The sequence below is a fragment of the Pimephales promelas genome, chromosome 12 (genome assembly GCF_988280905.1).
Source record: "Pimephales promelas chromosome 12, fPimPro1.hap1.1, whole genome shotgun sequence".
In the NCBI taxonomy this organism is placed as follows: domain Eukaryota; kingdom Metazoa; phylum Chordata; class Actinopteri; order Cypriniformes; family Leuciscidae; genus Pimephales; species Pimephales promelas.
Genome location: NC_142780.1, coordinates 24,657,899 through 24,679,384, shown reverse-complemented (window position 1 = coordinate 24,679,384; position 21,486 = coordinate 24,657,899). Strand labels below are relative to the sequence as shown.

The 21,486-nt window shown below is 39.2% G+C and overlaps 2 protein-coding genes across 3 annotated transcripts; both read right to left on the bottom strand.

Annotated features, from left to right (window-relative positions):
- Nucleotides 1–247: 247 nt before the first annotated feature.
- lmtk3 (lemur tail kinase 3) lies at nucleotides 248–17,901 on the bottom strand. 2 transcript variants are annotated; one of them, XM_039679644.2, is made up of 16 exons: nucleotides 17,231–17,901; nucleotides 14,857–14,990; nucleotides 14,538–14,682; nucleotides 14,366–14,436; nucleotides 13,668–13,786; nucleotides 12,209–12,296; nucleotides 11,676–11,824; nucleotides 11,470–11,554; nucleotides 11,094–11,215; nucleotides 10,749–10,898; nucleotides 3,988–10,372; nucleotides 3,735–3,898; nucleotides 3,304–3,440; nucleotides 2,778–3,112; nucleotides 2,592–2,670; nucleotides 248–1,601 (listed from the first exon to the last, which is right to left on the bottom strand). In XM_039679644.2, the coding sequence occupies exons 1-16, from the start codon at nucleotides 17,316–17,318 to the stop codon at nucleotides 1,474–1,476; spliced, it is 8,379 nt and encodes a 2,792-aa protein (XP_039535578.2). In that variant the 5' UTR covers nucleotides 17,319–17,901; the 3' UTR covers nucleotides 248–1,473. The 2 variants fall into 2 exon arrangements, with proteins under 2 accessions (XP_039535578.2, XP_039535579.2); XM_039679645.2 differs by having other exon boundaries at nucleotides 3,304–3,437.
- Nucleotides 17,902–18,556: 655 nt separating this feature from the next.
- On the bottom strand, nucleotides 18,557–21,436 carry leng1 (leukocyte receptor cluster (LRC) member 1). The gene is made up of 4 exons (XM_039679643.2): nucleotides 20,960–21,436; nucleotides 20,530–20,721; nucleotides 19,915–20,216; nucleotides 18,557–19,154 (listed from the first exon to the last, which is right to left on the bottom strand). Exons 1-4 carry the CDS (start codon nucleotides 21,089–21,091, stop codon nucleotides 18,941–18,943), a joined length of 840 nt encoding a protein of 279 aa, XP_039535577.2. The 5' UTR covers nucleotides 21,092–21,436; the 3' UTR covers nucleotides 18,557–18,940.
- Between the last annotated feature and the right edge of the window lie 50 nt (nucleotides 21,437–21,486).

Here is a 21,486-nt window from a genome sequence, read left to right as displayed (position 1 = left end):
TCTATTTTTTTTAATAGTAACTTTTCTTTTTACTAATAAATTTGTTTATAAACATATCTAATAGGCCACACAACAATAGACAGGATTTTTGCTTCATGGGATAGTGTACAGTATTGTGAAATCTGCCAATGAGTTCAGCTTCATAATTTCATAATACGTTATTTTAATGCCAGTTTTAGTTATATTATGGAAAATGCATAATATTAATATTATATTAAAGTTAGTAATGCAATATTTTACACAGATATTATAAGACAGAACAATTTATTGTCATCAAACAGTTCAATAAATGTTTCACAGTTTCCATGTTATTTTCACTCCCTCAGCTTCATACAGAATATGAAACCTCTAAATGAAACAGATGCTGAACGTGATGTTATGATCTGGAATGATAAGATTGAAAACTAAAAATGAATGAATAAATAAGTCAATTAATAGTCATGTATGCTGATTTCTCTTTTTTCATGCCAAGCAATAATTACTGCTTTAAAAATGAATAAAGGAAAAGCTAATGTCAAATACATTATTAGAAAATAACACCTGAAGAGAGACACATCATAGGACAACTAGATACAGACTGACATCTAGAAATAGCTAAATTAGAGAAAACATTTCAGTGTTTATACCTATGCAAAGATATATTGTTCGTTGAGGCGGTTATTAAATGCCATAAATTCAAAATAATTTGATACAAAGTAAATATCCAGTTTACTTAAACTTATAAAGTGAATTAGGCCAACAGAAAAACATATATTTAAATAAAAACAAATTCAGAATAAATAAATAAACAAACAAACAAGTAAACAAATTAGATACAGAAATAAATAACATCTGCAATAAAAAATACAGTATAAAACAACAGTAAGTTGCAGTTTTATTTTTTTCGTGCATTCTAAGAATACATTTAAAATAAATGTTTTTAAAATGAGTTTGTATTCTGTTGCAATTCAATTTTGTACGAATGCTAAATGAGAACTGCACTGCTGTGCTTTGGAGAGACAATTCCCCCCTCAACCACAAACTACAAGAATGCCTGACTGCAATGAGAACAAATTTACAATGTCAATATTTCTAAGCACACAAATAGACAGGTACTGGTCAGAGAAAGTGCGCCCCCTTCATTTAAGGGGAATAAAATACAAACGTACTTCAAGAAGCCATGAAAATAGAATAGTTAAGCTGGTACATAATAAGACTCCCATTGCATAGCCGAAAAAGTACATGTCAGATTTTACAGAGCTCCAAGGTTTTTGGCTGTTTTGGAAGGTACTTTCTATTTGTGGATTTACCGCTCCAGCTGCTGCAGTGAGTAAAACCTGGACTGCCTCCAGCCTTTTGAAACGGGAGCCCTTCTTTTTCTCGCAGTTAAAAAAATAACCTCCAGGAGTCGTCATAGTTACCGAAGACAACAGGGGCCACTCAATCACTCCAGGGGGGTTCATTTTGTCCAGGTGTTTAGGGAACAGTCATCTGTCACACTAAATGTGGGTCATCAGCAGGGCTTACTGTAAACCTTGATGATGAGCCAGAAGTGACTCCGGTTGGAGATCTTGACTTCACTACTTGGTCTTTACTTTTTGATGCCTTGTGGCTGCCTGATCCTGAAAAAAAAGAGAAAGAAATCAATCTAGAAAAAAAATGTGATCTTAGAAGGGTAATAGGTGTACTCTGAAGATTTTTATAAAAGATAGATATGTTTATTAGTACTATTAACAGCAGCTAATATGAATTGGGCAACTGTGAGTAGGTAGTTCAATGGTGGAGATGCAGACAGATGAGTCTGGGATGAGCAAAAAGCATTGCTGGTTTAAATTTATTTTTACTGTAATATAAAAATCCATGTTTGTGATACTGATATTATCAAATGATCACATGAATTTAATTTTTTTCGCACAATCACAAGTTTTACAATTGCTTTACACAAATCAGGCCCAAATTATCATATCTTCCACTGAATAGACCATTTGGGGGCAGACGTCACAGTTACGTCACTGCAGCTGTGTGCGCAATGTGGTGGCAGAAAAACAGTGGTAACAAATGAAGGAAAATGGGCAAAATCCACGAAATAAGAGAAAAATGTCTTGTGTTGTGCTTGAGGATGTTAGAATGGGAATGCAAAAAAAGATCTCATTCAACAGACAGACCAGACTGATGAAACCTGCACTATTATTTACAGTACTATTTAAAGTATGAATACTAGATCTACATAATATTAGCATGTGCAGTTCATGGGGGGCATGATTGTATTAGCCCTACAGTTACAGCATAAAATAATATGTATGCCTATAACATTTTAAAGAGATTGCATTTATATACCTATAACATCTCTCAATTTGGACTTTGTAACTTGCAATTGCAAATTCATATCACAATTCTGACAAAAAAAAGAGAGGAAAAAGGGCAGAATATCAAGTTTATATCTCGCAATTCTGAATTTTTCTTCTCAGAATAAAAGTCAGAATTGTGAATTGTTTTTTACTCTTTTATTCCATGGCTTTCATAGACTCCTGATACAGATCTGTCACTTTTTTCCGCCATCCATAAAACACGTCATTGCTGTTTGCAAACACCCAAATGGTCTATACACTTACCAAAACCATCAGTGCTGGGGGGCTTTCCATGGGGAGATGAACTAGTCGATCCAGAGCTAAGTTCATTGGTTGGAGTTTCCTGGCATTAAGAGTTTTGAAGATAGTAACAAAACATAACAATGTTTAACAATGTGAAACCTTGTCATTGGTACTTGATGCTTTTCTGTATAAATATCCTTGACATACCTGATCGAAAAGATAGACTGTGACATCGTCAAAAAATGACACATTCCTCCCACGGTCACGGTTCTCTTTGTCCACGGGTTCCTTTGGCGATTTCAGCAAACTACGTAAACCCACTCTCTTGTCAACATCTGTTTCTGTGACAACGATGACACGCCTTGGAGACTCGTCTTCCTGTTCCTCTTCTTCATCTTCATCTGGATCGCTACCTGCTGATGTAGTCCTTCTCCTCCCCCCTCTATGCTCCCCCCCTTCCCAGAATCCTCCTTTGGCATTCGGTGAGAGAGGAAGAGAGAGAGAAAGCGGAGGGAGGGATAAGGAGAGACGGGCCAGCTTAGCTGGAACAGGTGGAGAGGGAAAGATGAAAGATTCATATCAAAGATGGTGGTATTTATATATGTATATATATATATATATATATATATATATATATATATATATATTTAAAATTGTAAACAGCATGAAAAAGCATAAAATGCAAAAATACTAAATTAACACAAATCCAAATGAATTTTTCAGTTCACAGTACCTTTCATTGCTTGATTTGCAGCAGGTAGAGAGGAAGTAACCTCAGGCTGTTCAAGCACAGTCAGTTCTTGTGTCTGTGTTTCAGCAGATTCACTCACAGACACTGAAGGAGAGGAGGGTGGGGTCTCCTCTTTGCTGCTAAGAGAGATAATTTACGATGAATTTAAGATGAATTCTGGTTTCACCTCATTTAACCAAGAAAAGCATTTAGTTAGTACATTAAAAGCCACGATTAGACTTATGCTATGAGGAGATTAAAGCTAAGATCACATTCTCTAAAGTATACATTGATTAAATTGAGAATATCTGACTAGGATTTTTTTTTTTTATAAATGTTATTTCCAGACAGTGAAAATTGCATTAAAATAGTGTTCTCTGCTCAATTCATCACTCATTTATTTTTTAATAGTGTTTCTGTAGCAATAACCACACCTCTCATTGTCCTGGAAATCTTCCCTTGAAACACTTTCTTCAGAGGATGAAGTGGTAGAGGCTCCCCAAGGGTGTAGAATAACGCTCTCACTAACCGTAGAACCCCACAGGACATTTGTTTGAACATTTTCACTAAGAGAATACTGAAGTCTCTCTTCACAAACCTAAAAAATTATTGCACAAAGACAAAAAGGTTTCAGAATTAGCAGTCCATCAATAGAGTACAGTTCATTTTAGTGTAATTTTTACTCACCTGCATCATCAGTCCATTTTTTGTCTGCATTTTTGACAGTGACCTCTGCCCTTTGGAACCATCTGAGGACTGGATAGAGAGAGGCGTTGGCATTTGTTGCCCTGTTTCCTTCTCCACTGAATGCTGAGTTTCTCCTGGGAAATTTGGAGAAATGTTTTCATATTGCTCTGAGTGTTGCAAGACAGCCATGGTACTTTTCGATAGCCCATCAACTTCCTCTTTTAGCTCCACTCTTGTCTTCCTCTCTGAATCTGCTGAGTCGTCCTCGTTTATTATGCCAGAACCACTTGTTCTTTGCTCTGGATTTCTCTTTAAAGATTCAAGCAGATCTAAGTTTCCTAAAAACAGATCTCCAAGGGTTTCTTCATCCCCAGAAATGCAGCACAGCTGCTCTAGTTTTTCAAAATCCTCCAGAGGCTCCTCATCCAAGTCCTTCCACTCAGAGATCAACAACTCTGGGATGGAGTTCAGAGAACACTGGGAGAGAGGTGGATTGGCCGCTTTCTGAGACAGGTCATTTCTGTCGTCCTCCTGTAAAGCATTTGATTCTGGGTGAATGTGGTTTTCTTCTTTAATGAGTGACATGTGCAGTTTTTGTCCCAGGTTTGCAGTGATACCTTTGCTTTGAGTGGTTGTACTAGTTGCAAGTTCTTCAAGAGACTGATCTAAACAGTTAGCATCCTCAGAACATCCCGATGGCTCCTCGTGTCCTTTGGTAGATGTTTGATTTGTGGAACAGAACAGACTTGAACTTGTCTTGATTTCTATGTGATGTACTGTATTTGGAAAACTACTTGGAGCTTGACACTTACCAACTCCTGCATATGGAGAAGCAGCACATTCAGGAAGCTCCATTGAAATCAGTGCAGGAGCTGAACACTGAACATTGCAACTGTGGATCTTACACTGCTCTGGATCAGTGCTAATGGTGAGACTTGGGAAAGATGGAGAATCTGATCTTTCTTTTTCAAAAGATACATCACTGATCGTGGCAGAACAGTGATTACTGTCAACATCATGTCTACTGGTTTCTATACTGTGACACTCTGGATACGCTGAAATGATGTGAGAATTATCAGCCAACTCCATTGTCCACATCTGATGGTCTTCAGGGGCAGCAACCAACATTTTGCTCGTTTCAGTCTCGGGCGCCCATGAACCTTCAGTTTGGTCTCTTGGTAGATTGTTCTTGTTACTAGAAAGAGCTTCTTCGTGGTACTGCAGAAGTTCCAAATCATTGGTTGAAGCATTTGTAATAGAAAATGAGGGAGAGTGAGTCATACAACCCCTTACACCTACCATGTTTTCATGACTGTCAAACTCTTTATTTCCTGCCACATCATTTTGTAAACACGTCTCAGAATTTTGAGAATCAATCAACATTTCAATAGGTTTGTGTTGTACAGGGGCCTCCAGCTCTGGGTTCTCCAGATTCTCAACTTCCATCTTTATATTTCTAGTGTAGTGCTCTGGAGATCCATTTTCCTTGTCTGGATTTTCTATGTTCTCCTCTTGCTGAAAGTCCAGTCTTTCTAAAGGTGTTTGCTGAGGTGAAATAGTTCCTTTTGCTTCACCAGAAAGGATCAGCCTCTCAGGTGGTGGATAATCAGCCTGTCCTACATTCTCATCATTAAATGCATCTTCACATATTCTCTGAGCAGAGGGATGAGACTCACTATCTGCAAGCTCATCATTTGCTTCAGATTCCCAGAATTCATGACTAATCATTAAGTGTTCCTCCTCTGCCCAACCCTTTTTACCAAAACTCGAGAAGAGCTCTGATCCGAGCTCTACTTCTGGTGTCTGAGCTTCGGCTGCAGCCCACTGGTCATTTTCTACAGGCCAAAGGTGAAGTTCTCCCTGCTGAAATGTCTGGCAGTTGAATTCCCCTCTCACAGTCTCCACCGTACTGTAATCTTCCTCAAGAGCGCTCCACAACTCCTTCTGTTTTAGTTCAAGACCCATTGACTCACCTCTGCTGAATTTATCAGAACGTTTATTTTTTGAGAGCTCCATACTGCTGACTTCTTCATCTGCAGCATTTTGAGAGGATTCCTTTATAGTAAAACAGAGTTCCCCAACAGCTAGCTGACTTTCAGACCTCTCTTTTGCCTGCTCATCCTCACTTTCCTCTGAATATGAGAGGTTTCTCAAGCCTAGTTCATTCGCATCTGTGTTTTGGATATCAAGCTCACCCCTTTCCCCTCCTGTATGTCCTGCAGGGTTTGTCTCAGACCAGATGAACTGGGTCAGGTTGCATTTGGTGTCATCATTGCTGAGCTTTATGTTTATCTCAGGGCTGTTGATGCCTTTAGAATAATCAGACTGTAAGCTGTAAAACCGTGATAACCTAGATTTACTATTGTCTGACGACTGTTCACCAATTGGAAAATCAGGTGACTTACAACGTGCCTTTTTACACTTAGCTGTTTGCAGATATGAACAATCTTCAATGAGTTCTTCTTGACAAACTAGTCCAGAAATGGGTTTTTGAGGCTCTGAGACTATATGGGCAAGCAGTGTGAGATCAATAGCACCTGAATCACGGAGCATTATTTCTTTTGAAAATGTGTTAGAAATGACCAGCTCACTATTTTTAGCTAGAGATGAGTTTTGGAAGTTAAGGGAGCTGTTGCTTAATTGAACTCCTTTATTTGGCTCATCCTCTCCATTGGAGAACAACTTGGCAATAAACTCAGAATTGTATTCGCTCTGAGAATCTACTGAGATGACAGCACCTTGTATGAGATCCTTCTTTATATCAGATGAATCATTTGAAACCCACAATTCTTGTATGTCCTTCTTTATCTTCACTTCCTTTTCAAAATGCTCCTGTAGTCTTTCATCCTCAATTTTTTCCTCAATTCCCATCAATATTCCTCGCTCTCCAGCTCTAATGCCACCTGAACGAGAAGGGCCAAGTACATCAGTGCCTCTTCTGAAACCCTCTCCACCATCCAAGTCACTGTCTGAGAAGTAGGCCGAATCCCGATGTGGTGTTTCAGTTCCAAGGGCCCGCCATCCATTGCTTCCTCCACCCAAGCAGGAGTCTCCAGGTGTGAGGCAGTCCAGTGAACTAGAGATCGAAGGTGACAAGACAGAATCTGAGGGGGTCATGGTGGACAATGACTGATCAGAGTTGGGTTCATGCACCATTGGCGAGTGAAAAGCATCTGTGCTTGATTCATTCAAACAGAGTGAATTGTCACTTGGAAGTGTTTTCTCATTTGCCATTTCCATGTCTTTGTCATGGTGCATAGTCCTTGAACTGGGTTCCTTGTCAGTTACAGTGGTTTGCTCAAGGGATTTAGAGGATGTCTCCATTTCTAAGTTCTGTCTGTTGTCAGTGGGGGAGTGTTGACTCACATCTGAAATGTATTCACTTGCCTTTATAGAGCTTGTGCCCCCTGTTGAATTTCTGTTTTGTGAAAGATCATGAGAGTTTGATTCTTTCTGCATCTGTTTTGGATGTTCTGACAGTTCCTCATTTTGTGCAGCTTCTTCAAATGTTACATTTGATGCCATGACAGCGATGCCAGGTGAAACACTGTAATCATATTTCTGAATTTGCTCTTTTGGCTGAACAAACATGCTCTTTAAATCATTTTGATCGACACTTCTAATCTGCGTATCACCAATGATTTGATTTTTGTCACAACTTTGTGAACCATTAACATTGTGTATATTGCTGGTTTTTACTGGACCTTGACTTATATGGTCATGCTGATTCTGAGACTCTTTTGAATCTTGTTTCTCTTTTATAACAGGAGATATCTGCTCCAATAGAGGCCCATTTTTAGGCATTACTTCTGAGGAAGGAACATCAATAAGGGCACTCTTCTCTATCTGTATTTCAGGTGTAAAGCAACTAGTTAATTTCTGACTTGATTCAAGATTTTGTAACTCAGATGCAATCTGAAGTACTGGAATTTCTGGGCGCATGGCAACTTTTATTTCACTCCGTTTTGCCCGCTTGGTGACTTGAGCATAAATTGCTTCTTTTGTGTCACCTGGTGGTTTTCCTGCTGTTGCTCTTTCTGATTCAAACTGTATTGTCTGAGAAGATTCTGGGTCGATACATATTGACTCGTACTCAGGAGACAACGGAGCAGGTGACACACTTTCCTCCTTTTTACGTTGCCTTGTAATGATTTCAGTTAGAAATGTTTCAGCAGACTGAATCTCCTTTAAAAATGCCTCTCTTGTCATTTCCTCTTTCTTCGGCTCAGGTTCAACGCTCTCATTGGATATTTCAGAGAGCAGGGAATGAGACTTATTCATCCCTGATGAGAAAGCCTCCTCAGCTTCAGCATACGTTGCCAAATTTGAGTGATGTGCAAAAGGATGAGGTGTAGTTCCAAATCTTGAAACGGGGGTGCCACCTTCTCCATCATATGCATCCTCACAATCAGACACAGATGTCTCAATCTCTGTAAGAAATAATTCTCTCTTTTTGGCGCTGCCTTCATATCCAGGCAGGAAGTCTTTGTCTGAGGCCCAAGCTTGCGAGGATGAGTCAAGTTCTGTGACAAGAGACTGGGATCGCCGAATTCCTTTGTCTTTCTTTCCATCGCTTTCTCGTGCCCATGAGCTTTCTCCATCCTTCATGTCCACAGAGTCATTGGAGATCTCGGTCAGAAACAAATGTATGGGAGATTTCCTAGCGGCTGCAACTCGCTCTCGTTGCATGACTGCATCTTCCATCCATAAGGCTGGGAGGATGGTGGCGAGACGGGATTGGGTTCGCTTCATCCCCCTTGAGAAAAGCTCGGTTGTAGCTGGGTCTGGTTCATCAGCCAGGTTGGTGTGCTGAATGGTTGTGCCACTGATTGGTGACATGAAAGCTGAATCATCATCATCATCATCATCATCATCATTGTCTTCTTCATCATCATCATCCTTTGAGAACTCTGGGCTAGAGGATGATATTCTTTCAATTTTTGGAATTGTGGATTGGGATCGGGTCATTCTGGAGTAGGGATCATTGTCTGTAATGTACTTATATGGACCATCTCTTGAATTATGCAAAGACTGAGATCGTGTCATGCCTCTGTCAGCATACTCTTTTTCATCAGTATGGTCACAGCTTAGTTGGTCTCTTTGTAAGTGCATCGCATTGTATCTGGAATGCATTTCCAATGAGTAATTTTGACCCTTTTGGAGTCTATGGTGGGGAGGAAGAGGTGGAGGACAGGTTTGAGGTTGGAGGAACAGGGACTGACAACCAGAAGATGGTGGAATGGAAGGAGAGTGTGATGGAGATGGGGGCAGTGTCTGGTGAGTGCGATTTAAGCCTAAATGGTCAAAGTTGGCTTTCAGTGACAGTGAACTCATTAGTAAAGAATCAGAGGTCTCAACTTTGCCTGTTGGGTACGAGGATCCAGGGTAGACATCTATCCCATATGTTCTCACGTATCCTAGTGGAGGAGCAGGCAGGGGACGGGAGTGTAGATGGCTGCCAGAGGACATGGACAGTGAACGAGGTTTAGGTGGAAGAATGGGTGCTTGAGGACCAAAGAACTTTTGGGTTGTTTCTCCAATGTCTATGACAGCATAATCAGTCACTCGGTTACAGCTCTCCTTACTAAACTCAACCAAGCCAGTGTCTGGAACCAAAACCTTTACCTCACTAGATCTGACAGTCTGAGAGTTTCCTCTTGTAAAGCCATCTTGCTGCCTGAAAGATGGTCTGTCTTTTCCAGTAGTCCCTGTTTGAAGCTCCACCAGCTCCAGATCTCCAGGACACACTGAATTTGTTCTTGAGGAGCACCCATTTCCTAGACTAGGGGATTTATCCTGGGGAGTATGCTCTTCCAGACGAATGTAATACTCGCTGGCCAGGGAAGGGCTGCGGGCGCTGATCACAGGGACGACAGTGGGTGTGTCCAAGGTTTGCCTGTGGCCAGAATTGGGTGTTGGTATTGGTTGAGGTGGAGGAAGGGGTTTGTAGCCTCTCCTGCCATGGGCCTTTTCCCAGAAGTATTCAAAGTTTAAGCCTTTGCTGGTCTCTGTTACAGTAAGGATGTCGTCAAGCTCAGATGTAGGAGTGATCATATTGTCCACGGGGTCCAAAAGAGGGAAGGAGTTTCCGTTTCCTCTGTGGCAACCATCCTCCCTCCCGTACTCTCGCTCCCTCAGAAGTTTATGTGCGGCTGACTGGAAAGCTGGGGGTCGGAGCGCATCCCATCGTCTTTCAAATGATTCGTCACTCTCTCCTCTCCTTCCTTGTCCACTGTCTTCCTCGTAATCCTCCTCGTCCTCATCCCTTCTAGAACTCTTCCGGCTTCCCTGTTCTGCAGCAAGGAGTGAAGAGAGGAGGAGAAATACTTCGCTGACTGTTGGCCGCTGAGATGAAGGTAGCCAGCATGACTGCATGACCTCGTACCTAATGAAACATGCAAAAATATAGTTCATATATTACTATGACACATATTGTATAATACACATTCCACTCTCTTTAGATTACAAATCCTGTTTTAAACAAGCATTTTTGTCTAATTTCATTGTTAAAATAAAAGAACAAGATAGAAGACAAAGAACAAGACTTTTAAAACAAGATAAATAAGATATATTGACTTGAGAAGCAACACTATAAGACAAAATACACTCAAGATACATTCATTTTAAGGACTTTAGAATATATTAATGGAAAAGAGTCATTTTTGCATGAATGAAACTGAATTATTAAACATTTTGTAGGTGAATTCCAGATCTAAGTACAGATATAATTCCATCTAATTAAAGCCATTAAAAATACTGACCAATAGTCTGCATGAGCGAGTTTGAGGCGAGGTTGAGCCAGAGTGATCTGTCGTTCCCTTATGACAAAGGTAAGAACCTCTTCATCGCTCAGGTGTCTGTGCGGCTGAGCCCCAAATTCAAACAGCTCCCATATCACAACACCCAGAGACCTGTCAGTTTTTATTTGAAGGAAGAATGTCAAAGTGAATATTATTGTATGTATTATCAAAATCCGTAAAATTGTGTTTTTTTATAATCAAAAATATCAAATTCCATTATTAAATGTTTTCTTCTTCTTCTGTGCATTTATTGAATTCCTTCATTTAAATACCATCAGAAAGACATTTGTCCATAATTTTTCATACCACACATTGCTGGTTTTGGTTTGATCAGTGACAATCAGATTCCCACGAAACTCCTCCAGAAGTTCAGGGGCAATCCAGCGGAGAGGTATCCACAGTTTTTCTGGGGTTAGATAGTAATCCTCCTGTTTGTGTTAAATATGGATAACCACATTATCTAAGTTTCAAAAAAGAGGCTAAGTTGCTCTAAAACCATTATGCAGCTAAATGCTGATTAAGCACAATGAAATACTTTTCTGAATACTGACAAATCACCTTCAATTGTGAAAAAAAAAAACTATATAACTCTATACTAAAAAACCTAAGACATTGATTGAGGGCCTGATCTATACGTAAAGTCTCTTTGAAGTGCAATGCAGTTTAGTCATTGTTTAAATACCTTATATTGATTGTGTGAGAGGCCATAGTCTCCAATTCGAACAGTAAGATCTGAGGTGAGGAGGCAGTTCCTCAGTGCCAAATCACTGGAGAAGAACAGACAAAGATGTCGTTTTTTTTTTGTTTTTTTTGTTTTTTGACAAAGAACAGACAAAGGTGTCACATGTTCCTGAACACTTTTAGGGTTAGAGATTGAATCAATCTAACCTGTGAATGTAATTGTTCTCATGGAGATGCAAGAGACCTGAGGTGATCTCATATGCCATTCGTTGTAAGTTCAAGAGGTCTCTGTTTAAGAGGTCAGGTGTCATCCCATCAGACTTCCTCTGAGCTCTTAAATACCTCTTCAGGTCACCCTGTAGATACAGACGCACACAAAAAAATTAAAATCATTATTAAATACAAAAAAATAGGATCAAATTCTTGTGTCCTCTAAAATGTAAGAAAATGTATGATTACATAACTCACTGGTATATTTACATTTATTTTTGTCCTTTGAGTGCACAGTAGGCCTTTGTTTATGACACATGTGCAGAATTAAATAAAATTCATGAACTATCCAATCCAATCCATCATAAATCCATTCTTATGTAAATTGTTCCATTAAACTCAATGCGCCAGTGATTAATGAATGACCGTATTTCCCTGTACTACCAATAAGAGACAAACAAATTGTCCAAAGCGGTTATTTTGTATTTCATTAAAATTGGTCTCAATGTCCGAGATTTGGGTTTTCTCACCAGTTGACAGAACTCCATGACCAGAAGATACGGGATGCTCTCACTGCACTGGCCCAAACACTGGAGGATATTCGGATGTTGAAGACTTCTGTCAGGCGTGAAAAACAAATCACAAAAAACAAATAAATGTTATTTTTTGTTGTCAATATTCTTGTAAACATAAGGTGTACATGGTGAGAGAAAGAGAGAGATCGTAAACGTAATTAAACTAAAACTTCCAATAAATAGATGTGTTATGTGTTATAGCTTTCCACGGCCCATATCTATATCTATCTATCTATCTATCTATCTATCTATCTATCTATCTATCCATCCATCCATCCATCCATCCATCCATCCATCCATCCATCCATCCATCCATCCATCCATCCATCCATCCATCCATCCATCCATCCATCCATCCATCCATCCATCCATCCATCCATCCATCCATCCATCCATCCATCCATCCATCCATCCATCCATCCATCCATCCATCCATCCATCCATCCATCCATCCATCCATCCATCCATCCATCCATCCATCCATCTATCTATCTATCTATCTATCTATGGCACAAAAATAGGTAATTCACTTATAACAGGAGCAATTTAAGTGTTAAATATGTGTGTGTGTGTGGGGGGGGGATAGACTCAATAAAAATCAGCAAACATTTCCACAAATAAAAGGATAATCAAAATATACCATATTGTTCCGAAAAATAAAGACGAACCCGATGATAAGATGACCTCCCTCCAAACACACCCCTTCAAGATGTACCTTGTGGAAAAGACCTATTGAAGACCAAATCTTGTCTTTTAAAGAAAATACTTTATTTACCTACTTTAAATACCTATTTCATTCAAGGGGGATATGAATGTTTTTTCCTTAGGCCGATCACAGAGCGTTGAAAAGAGAGCAGATTCTCCCTGAAGTCGGATGGCAAGTGCTAATCCATTACGCCGCATCATTCTTCCACAGCATCAAAGCGGTCGTTTCGAGGATATTGACAGTCAAGTGTGTCAGCAAGTAGCCGAAATAAGAAATGATGGGCCTCAATGGTGTATAAGATCTGGGTATTTTTGGGGATATCCAGTGCCTTTAGGTGGATGACGGCTCTGGTTATGGGCAGCCTTTCATTTATTTTTTAGCCTATGTACTGACACACTCGCTTTTACCGTGATAAGCTTTTCTTTGACTGTTAGCATTTTTAAGATCTTCTAACATTACACTCTGAGACTGTATTTCTTGGCTGCTAAATGAGACTTGTTTGATGACTGCATTTATCCGTCTTGGGCGGAACATACATTTTACCAGTATTTGGCGCTCCCTATTGTTGCGGATATTATTGACATGTAAAAGTTTAGATCCCGAATATAAGACGACCCCATTTTTTCAGATGTATTTCCAAGAAAGAAACATTGTCTTAAATTGGGAACAATACGGTAATACCAGCCAGAGCAACCCAGTTTGTCTGACCTGTAAGGCTCGGACTCTGCCAAAAACTTTCGCTGTTCCAGAGGACTAGCACTGACCCTCAGCTCCTTCACCACAGCCTGATAGGAGCTGCAGTCACACAGCACCTCAGCCAGTATTACCTAACAGAGACAGAACAAACACTTACAACAACAACAAAACTATTTGCTTCAACAAACATGTACATTACTATCAAATGAAAGAGAAGAAAATAAGTGAAAGAAACACTAAAAAAAAGCCAACGTTCTTATGTAAATATGTCTGCAGTGAGGATTTACAGACCAGGACGACCTTAACGTCAAACAGACTACAAATTCAGGTCAGTGTAATTATAGATGGTTGTCAAGTAAGAGAGCAGTGGAAAATAAGACCATGGCCTGAAATGTCATATTTTAAGTATTTAAGAGCAGAGATATAATAATTGCTTGTGTAGACTGATCAATTTCATATATTTGGAATATTACACATTGATTCAGAAGCCTCAAGATTAATTTAAGTGCATTTCCATACTTGAATTAATAAAAAAACACAATAATTACTTTCTTCCAGTTTTTTTGTTTACCTGAAAGGGCTACGCAAAACAAATCATAATAATTTGCTTTTCAGTTTTCTTAGATATGTTAAACATCCCCCATGGGTTTCCCATTATAGTTAGGTACATTTCAAGCTGTTCCTGACACTTATCATTTTAACATGTCTACCTTTCCGAACCAGCCATTTCCAATCTCCTGCAGGTAGTTGAGAGTGTGCCTTCGGAAACATTGAGAGCTGTCTGTGGGATACAAAAGGAGTGTGTTCAGAAGAGTTCATAACCTTTTCATTTAGGAACAGGTTATGGAGCAAGATGTTCATGCTTGTAATTAGTTGGGTTACCTGTGCCATTCAGTAAGATGGTGCAATTCTTATCCCGCAGTGGGAGAGTGTAGACGTCCGGTAGTGATGGACAGGAGGACAAACTGTCCTCAGGAACAGGACTGGATGCCCCAGAGCATTCTTCCCCTTCGGCATTATCAAACTCCTGAAAGAGAAAAGTGGAGGTGGTAATATATATATATATATATATAAGAGAAGAAAAAAGAAATGCAACCAACATCAAAAGAACAAGTAAATGTATGTTTCATGCTGATTCATATCAGTAACACCCACATTATGCAAAATTCACGTGTATAAACCCCACACTAAAGAGACTTACATTAAATCCCACGCTTCCTCTTTTGCAGCAAAGGCAGGTGAGAAGCAACAGAACAAAAGACACCAGCCCAGAGCAGGAGATGAGAATAATCACATAAGGGGGTGGAGAGAGAAAGTCATCCCGGGACACAGAGACTGGGGGAAAAAAATGGGGTAGAGATTTAATATCCATCCTGACAAATACTAAGAGACTGATAGACTGATAGACTGATAGACTGATAGATAGATAGATAGATAGATAGATAGATAGATAGATAGATAGATAGATAGATAGATAGATAGATAGATAGATAGATAGATAGATAGATAGATAGATAGATAGATAGATAGATAGATAGATAGACAGATAGATAGATAGATAGATAGATAAAGAGAACTTGTATTTTCCTAATAGGGTAAAATTGAAAGGGCAGCGTTACATTCAGAACATAGCACAGGAATCCAATGAAGAGTTTTCATTGCACAAAGGGTGAAAGTACAGAGAAAAGCAGAGGAACTCAGAATAGATCACCTTCATATTGGGTTTAGGGAGGGGTTTGAGAGCTAAGGTTTAAAGGAAGCAAAGGAGAGAAACCAGAGAGTCATCATACAAGACATTCCTTGTACTCGTCACTATTGAAGAAGAAGGGAAGGTTTTGGAGTTTTGTTTGGGGTGAAGGGCCTTTTTTTAGGGAAGGGACTGGATCATTGAAAAAGATTCTTGTATCTGGAGGGTTGCTGGGTCAGAAGGAAAGGTGCCATACTTGTTTTTGTACCTCAATTTGGCCGTTTGTTTTAGGAGAGCCATCTGTGGAGAAGAGAAGGTGGGGAGGAGGGCAAGGAGGTTAAATACCTTTGGTATTGTGATTAACCAGATGCTAAGAATGAATAGGCCTATCCACTAAACTAAAATAACTCGTATAATGTATTCAACTGACTTGAAACCTCATTATTTATTCATCAATGTTAGCACACATGCCATTGCTGGAGAATGTACTGTACATCTCCCTTTTACCTCATAATTAAGCAAATCACAAAATAAATAATGTTGTATAATAAAATATGTTTGAATTGCAAATATTTCTAAAATAGCAAGGATGATAATGCTCTCATTTCTTAATCATTCAAAAACATTAACGTAACTTTTAAAAGTGGTGGGCCATGGTTTTCCTAAAATAGCATTGGCACCACAAACACATGTGTGGGCACATCAGAACTGACACGGCAACTGAGGATGTTTAAAGACGTTAAAAAAAGAGTCTCTGAGTACTAAGCAGTCATTAGGGTCTGTTGTCTGAAAACTGCAGGTCATTTGAGGTCATGCTCATTTTAGACAATGCCTTTTTCCAGGAAAAGAAAAGAAACCTAAATGTCATTAAATCCTAGTTTTCATCATCTTTTCTCAATGATAAATCAGTATTATTATTGTGATAGTATATAATATTGTGATTATTATAATTATTATTATTCAAAAATAAACATGAATGTAGGCTATCAGTAAAACGTGATGTTACAGTATTCAACAAATTACTTAATAAAGGTAGATATGTTTTATGGAGCCAATTGTGCAGCTTTAAAATTTCTATCACATGATGTCAGAACCTTATGTGGTTAATAATTAAAATATAATGTTAAAAATAAATACCAACCATCGAACAAATGCATATTAGAAATACCACAAATGCCACGCTTGTAATTAACAATAGGCACACGTTCAGTATTCGAAAATCACCCCGCGGTGTTTGTCCACTTGAACTATGAAAATATAAAGGCTAATATGCAGGTAGGTGTATGAATACATGAAGGGTGTTATTATTCATCTGGTAACCTTTTATTGTTCGAAAAACAGAGGACAGACGCTGACAGACAGGGACCTGTGTGCAATTCCCTTCTTAGACCATATGGTTACACATACTGCATACGAGAGCACACAAACAAACACGCGGGCCTGTTGGCAAATGTGTGTTCATGGTAACGTTAGGCTTCTAAAATAATGCGCGTCATAAAACACTAACACCTAACAATTATGCAATTATGCGAACATTAGTTAAAACAGGGACAGATAATGATTCAGAAAATCGCACAATGTAAAATATACCTCAGGCCCATATAAGAGCGGTTTTGCAGGCCCACAATGAAAAATCATACATGCGTAACGTTACCAGAATAGCAGACACCTTATTATCGCCAGTGCATGATGACTGGGCTCAGTAAATGGTGCCACTTTGTAACTTTCTAACATATTTGTCTCAGATATTGAGACAGATATGATTGAATAATGAAATAATACTTAATGAGCGTCACCTCTAACCAGAAATGTAAAATACTCCCCTTATTTCGCCTCCTCCCCCCTCAAACGCGTCAATAACATGCCATAAACGACACGGCACGCTCACCTTCATTCTGCGGGGCTCCCAGTGCCCTCTCCGGGTTGAAGTACGACATCAGCCCGACCAGAACAATCACCCAGCACTGTAGTGACATGGTCGCGCGGTCCACGGAACCACCATCCGAGCGATACTGTCAACGTTCCCCGCCGCGCGTCTGTATCCACGCTAATAAAGAAACGTCTCCTTGTTGTGCAAGGCTGATTCTTTCGTTTAATCCGCAATTAAACACAGCGTGAACGCTCTTTTGTGTAGCCTAATCCTGCGATCCGCATCCTCAGCAGCGCGCTGTTACTATTCCGTCCTCATCGCGTCCCAACGGTCGAAAACGGGCAGAAAATACCAGTGAAGTCATTCTATTGGTTCTATATCTTATACCGTGTGTCAGTATCATGTAAGTGGTCGAGCTATGTTTTCCTCCAAGAAGCCCCTCTACGTCAGACGTAACCGAGTTTGCGCTATTAAAATCTCTGTGGAGCTGCGCGCGCCTCGCGGCGATTTTCATAGGTAGCCTAGACGTTGCCTCGCAATAGAACGATTACGCGATGCCCTTCACTCAGATACCTGGCTGCTGCTGGCCAACAAAAGCGTTTGTTTATGAGACTGGAGAGAACGTCAACGCCCCCATGTCTTGGCCTTGGGTATCATTGCATCAAAATCCCCCTAAATCGGACCACCTCCACGGAGCGGTGACATGATCCGTTTGGGAGGACAGGTGCACAGAGCGAGCGAGCCATTGAAATTCTCTATAGCCTTCAAGTTAATAACATGCAAATCTCTGTCTGTGTCTGGAAATGGCCAAATATTTTCACCACAAAGATGCCTTTAAATACCAATGAATGCAAATGGAATTAATCTCATCCTCCTAGTATACTTTATTGCATTTATATCCTTTATGATTTGTGTCCCACAAAAAGCTCAGTGAAAACAGAGCATATAAATTAGAGTTCATGAATGGCAAAGGATAAAAAACTGAGACAAATTATTTAAGTATATCTTTTGGTATGTAATAGTGTCAGCTTCAGATGCCGTTCCCAAATTATGTGATTGACTGATGCATATTGCACAAAACTGTACTTTTCTTCTTAGGTATGTCTGTGAAATAATCCAGTTATTTTCTGTACATTTTCAACTATATTCATTACAATGTTATTATGGGGTATTATATTAATATTATATTATATTAATCTGTCACGTAAAAACGAAAAATCAATCGCTTTACATAGGGTCAAACAGCAAGAGGGAGGCAGGTGGCCAGAATAAGCAGAAATATGGACCAGACCTTTTGCTGTTTAGTCTTGCTATGCAATAATAGGATGTAATGAAGTATTTACATGACAGGAACAATATATTTTATTGACTCAAGTATCAGCAGTAAAGAGATGTTCTTAGTCTCACAATAATGGCTTGTCCATGTTTTAATGCTGATGTCTCATATTTGTACAGGAACTGATGCAGATCTTACAAATCAAAAGATGACATTTTTACAACAGCTTATTTGCTTCATGTGCTGTCAGCACAAATACAGGCAAACAAGGGGTTTTCCTGTTCGCTCAAGTCACCTGATGCCAATAAAAGTGATGCAGAGGCCAGATCGATGGCTTTTAGGTAGCAATCAGTCATTTTAAATGGTCTTCACACTTTCCACCTGCTAATTTCTTGTCCGACCACAAAACGGTTCCGCATATTCTAGACTTAGTGAATTAATGCCTTTGTTAGCTAATAAAACCCAAACTGATCTCTGTCTCTCTTTTGCCTCTTCCGTGCCAATTCAGGAAAGTAGGCGTTGTTGTATGGTCTGTCTCTATCACCCATCTCTCGCTCGTGCTCTTTTTCTTTCCCGCCTCCACTCCTCTGTTCCAGTAAAGCCTTTGTCCTTTTCCTCTCCTCCGCTTCTCTCTGCAGTCGTTCAGCCCGTAACCTCTCAATTGAACTGTCATAAGCAAAATAGTGAAATAATGAGTAAAATAAATCATTTCAGGATAAAAAAAACAAGATCTTACCACAGCAGTGGGCATCTACTGAGTGTAACTAATGTAATACTTCCTCATTTATTTTTCTATATCCAGTAATTCTAAACTGACTGGAAAATGACATCAGGAAAATATTTAAAAGCAAATTATATATGCATATACACTAAGAGTAATACTTTTAGTCAGCATGGACATGTTGAGTAACAGGGAAAAATGTATAAAGATACGAAAGATTTCTAAAATAAATGCTGTTCATTTGAGGCATTAATTAAAGGATTCAGCAAAATTATTAAGCAGCACAACTGTTTTCAACATTGATAATAATAAGAAATGTTACTTGAGCAGCAATACTGTAATATCAGCATTTTAGAATGATTTCTGAAGGATCACGTGACACTGAATATTGCATTATGGCTGCTAACAATTCAGCTTTGCCATTAAATCAAATAATTACATTTTTAAATACATTATAAAGGTCTTTTATATTGTAATAATATTTAACAAAACAATTTTACTGTATTTTTGATCAAATAAATGCAACTATAATGAGCATAAAAGACTTGAATTAAATTCTTGCAGGTTGCAAATAACCATGGTCACATTTTCATTTTCAAGAAATGGCTCGGTAATCATTATGACTTGTGAAGTATGACTAAATTGTTGTGTAGTCAGGCAAGATGCTTTACTGGTGTTGACAGAAATAGAAAAATGATTTCGCACCTCTCTCCACTCCTCTTCTCTCCTCTGTCATTCTTCTCCTTCTTCTTATGCTTTTTCAGCTTTCTGTCTTTCACTGCCAGTGCCTTTTTCATTTCTTTAAGAGGATCCAAACTGTCTTTCAGCTTCCTGTCTTTCTTTTCTCTTTCCTCTTCAGTCATGCTTCTTTGGTTGCTTTTGCCTTTTTCTTTTTTGTCTCTCTCTTCCTCTTTGTCTTTTCCATCTTTCAGGTACCAGGGAGTGGCTTCTGTTCCAGGAGCAGGACCAAGAGACACTAAAATACCAATAGCACGTTCCTGCTTCTCCTAGAATAAAATAAATCAAATAAACAGCTTTAAAATTACAATTTTAAGTAGACTGTGTCACAATGGCAGTGTGGAAAGTATATAGCTAAATCTTAAAGTCAGCATGAAACGGATTGCTGTGATCTCAGTGACAGGGCATCCCGCCCTCGCAAGTTTTTTGATACAAGATTACAAGGGCATTTGAATTTTAAAAATATGATATGCCCGGATAAATCATTTATAATAAATACAGAAATATCATTAAAAAATTAAGAATTGTCAATAAAAAAACATTAAAAGTGCAGAAAGGATTTTTTTTATCGCTTATACACACCTTCTCTTCCTTTTTCTCTTGGAGGTATTCTGCATTTCCTTTCTTTTCAGACGAGTCCTCTAGAGGAAAAAGATTAAGGTGTTCTATCTCTCTGGCTCCCCGGCTTGTCTCCGCCACCTCTCCATCCTCTGTCCATTCCCCTGTCTGCTTCAGGCCTGCTTGAGATTTCTTTCTCAAATACTCGGTTCGGGCCTGAGGGATTATGGGACAGACATTCAGCTCAAAATGCAAGCCATAAAATATAGATAGCAACGTAGACGCAATACAAACTGCATTTTTTGACATGCATTATAATTATGATACATGCAAACCAACAAAGACTGACAAAATGCACGTTTTATTTTTAACATTTTTTTATTTTTCATTAGGCGCTGCGAATGTAGTAAATTAACCTAGAAACAGTGGAAGGATGCTGGGTTGCTATGGTTACCTCTTGCTCTGCGCGTTCCACTCGCCTTTGAATCTCGCGTTCTTCCTCTGCTGCACGAGCCTCGTCGCGGCGCACGCGCGCAATGTTGTCCTTATTGCGCACATGCCAGCTCTTTTTAGGCAAAATGTTCATTGCGAAATACTTAGGAGAACAGTCAAACCGACAATTATAATTGCGGGGTCGTAGCGAGTGTGTCAGGCCACATACAAGATCCAAAGATCCAACAATTGCGGAAATAGCTAAGTTTATGGCTCAAAATAAACAGCCTCGTCGTCGACTAACGTTACGGAACGAAATTCAAACTCGTCAGGGTATCTCGTCGGTAAATGTCAGATTCGTTTATTTCATATTGCCTATTCACAACCAAACACATTTAAACATCTGTCGAAAAATACACCTACTGAAAGAGCTTTGTAAACACCGGAAGTTGTCGTAGTGTGACCTACTACGTCACACGTAAAATATTTGTGACGCAGTGTAGAACGTGTAGAGTACCACACGAGGGCGCACCTAAAAAACTCAAAAAA

Bases quoted from the DNA above. Each gene is read 5' to 3' on its own strand.
- lmtk3 (XM_039679644.2), bottom strand. From the start codon at position 17,318: ATGTCACTACAGTGCTGGGTGATTGTTCTGGTCGGGCTGATGTCGTAC. The intron at 11,216-11,469 runs GTATTTAAACAA...TAACACAAACAG, and splicing joins TCTCACACAATCAATATAAG to GAGGATTACTATCTAACCCC. The intron at 1,602-2,591 runs GTAAGTGTATAG...CTTTTTTTTCAG, and splicing joins CCCCAGCACTGATGGTTTTG to GATCAGGCAGCCACAAGGCA.
- leng1 (XM_039679643.2), bottom strand. From the start codon at position 21,091: ATGAACATTTTGCCTAAAAAGAGCTGGCATGTGCGCAATAAGGACAAC. The intron at 20,722-20,959 runs GTAACCATAGCA...ATAATCCCTCAG, and splicing joins TGGAACGCGCAGAGCAAGAG to GCCCGAACCGAGTATTTGAG. The intron at 19,155-19,914 runs GTGCGAAATCAT...TGCTTATGACAG, and splicing joins GAGAAGAGGAGTGGAGAGAG to TTCAATTGAGAGGTTACGGG.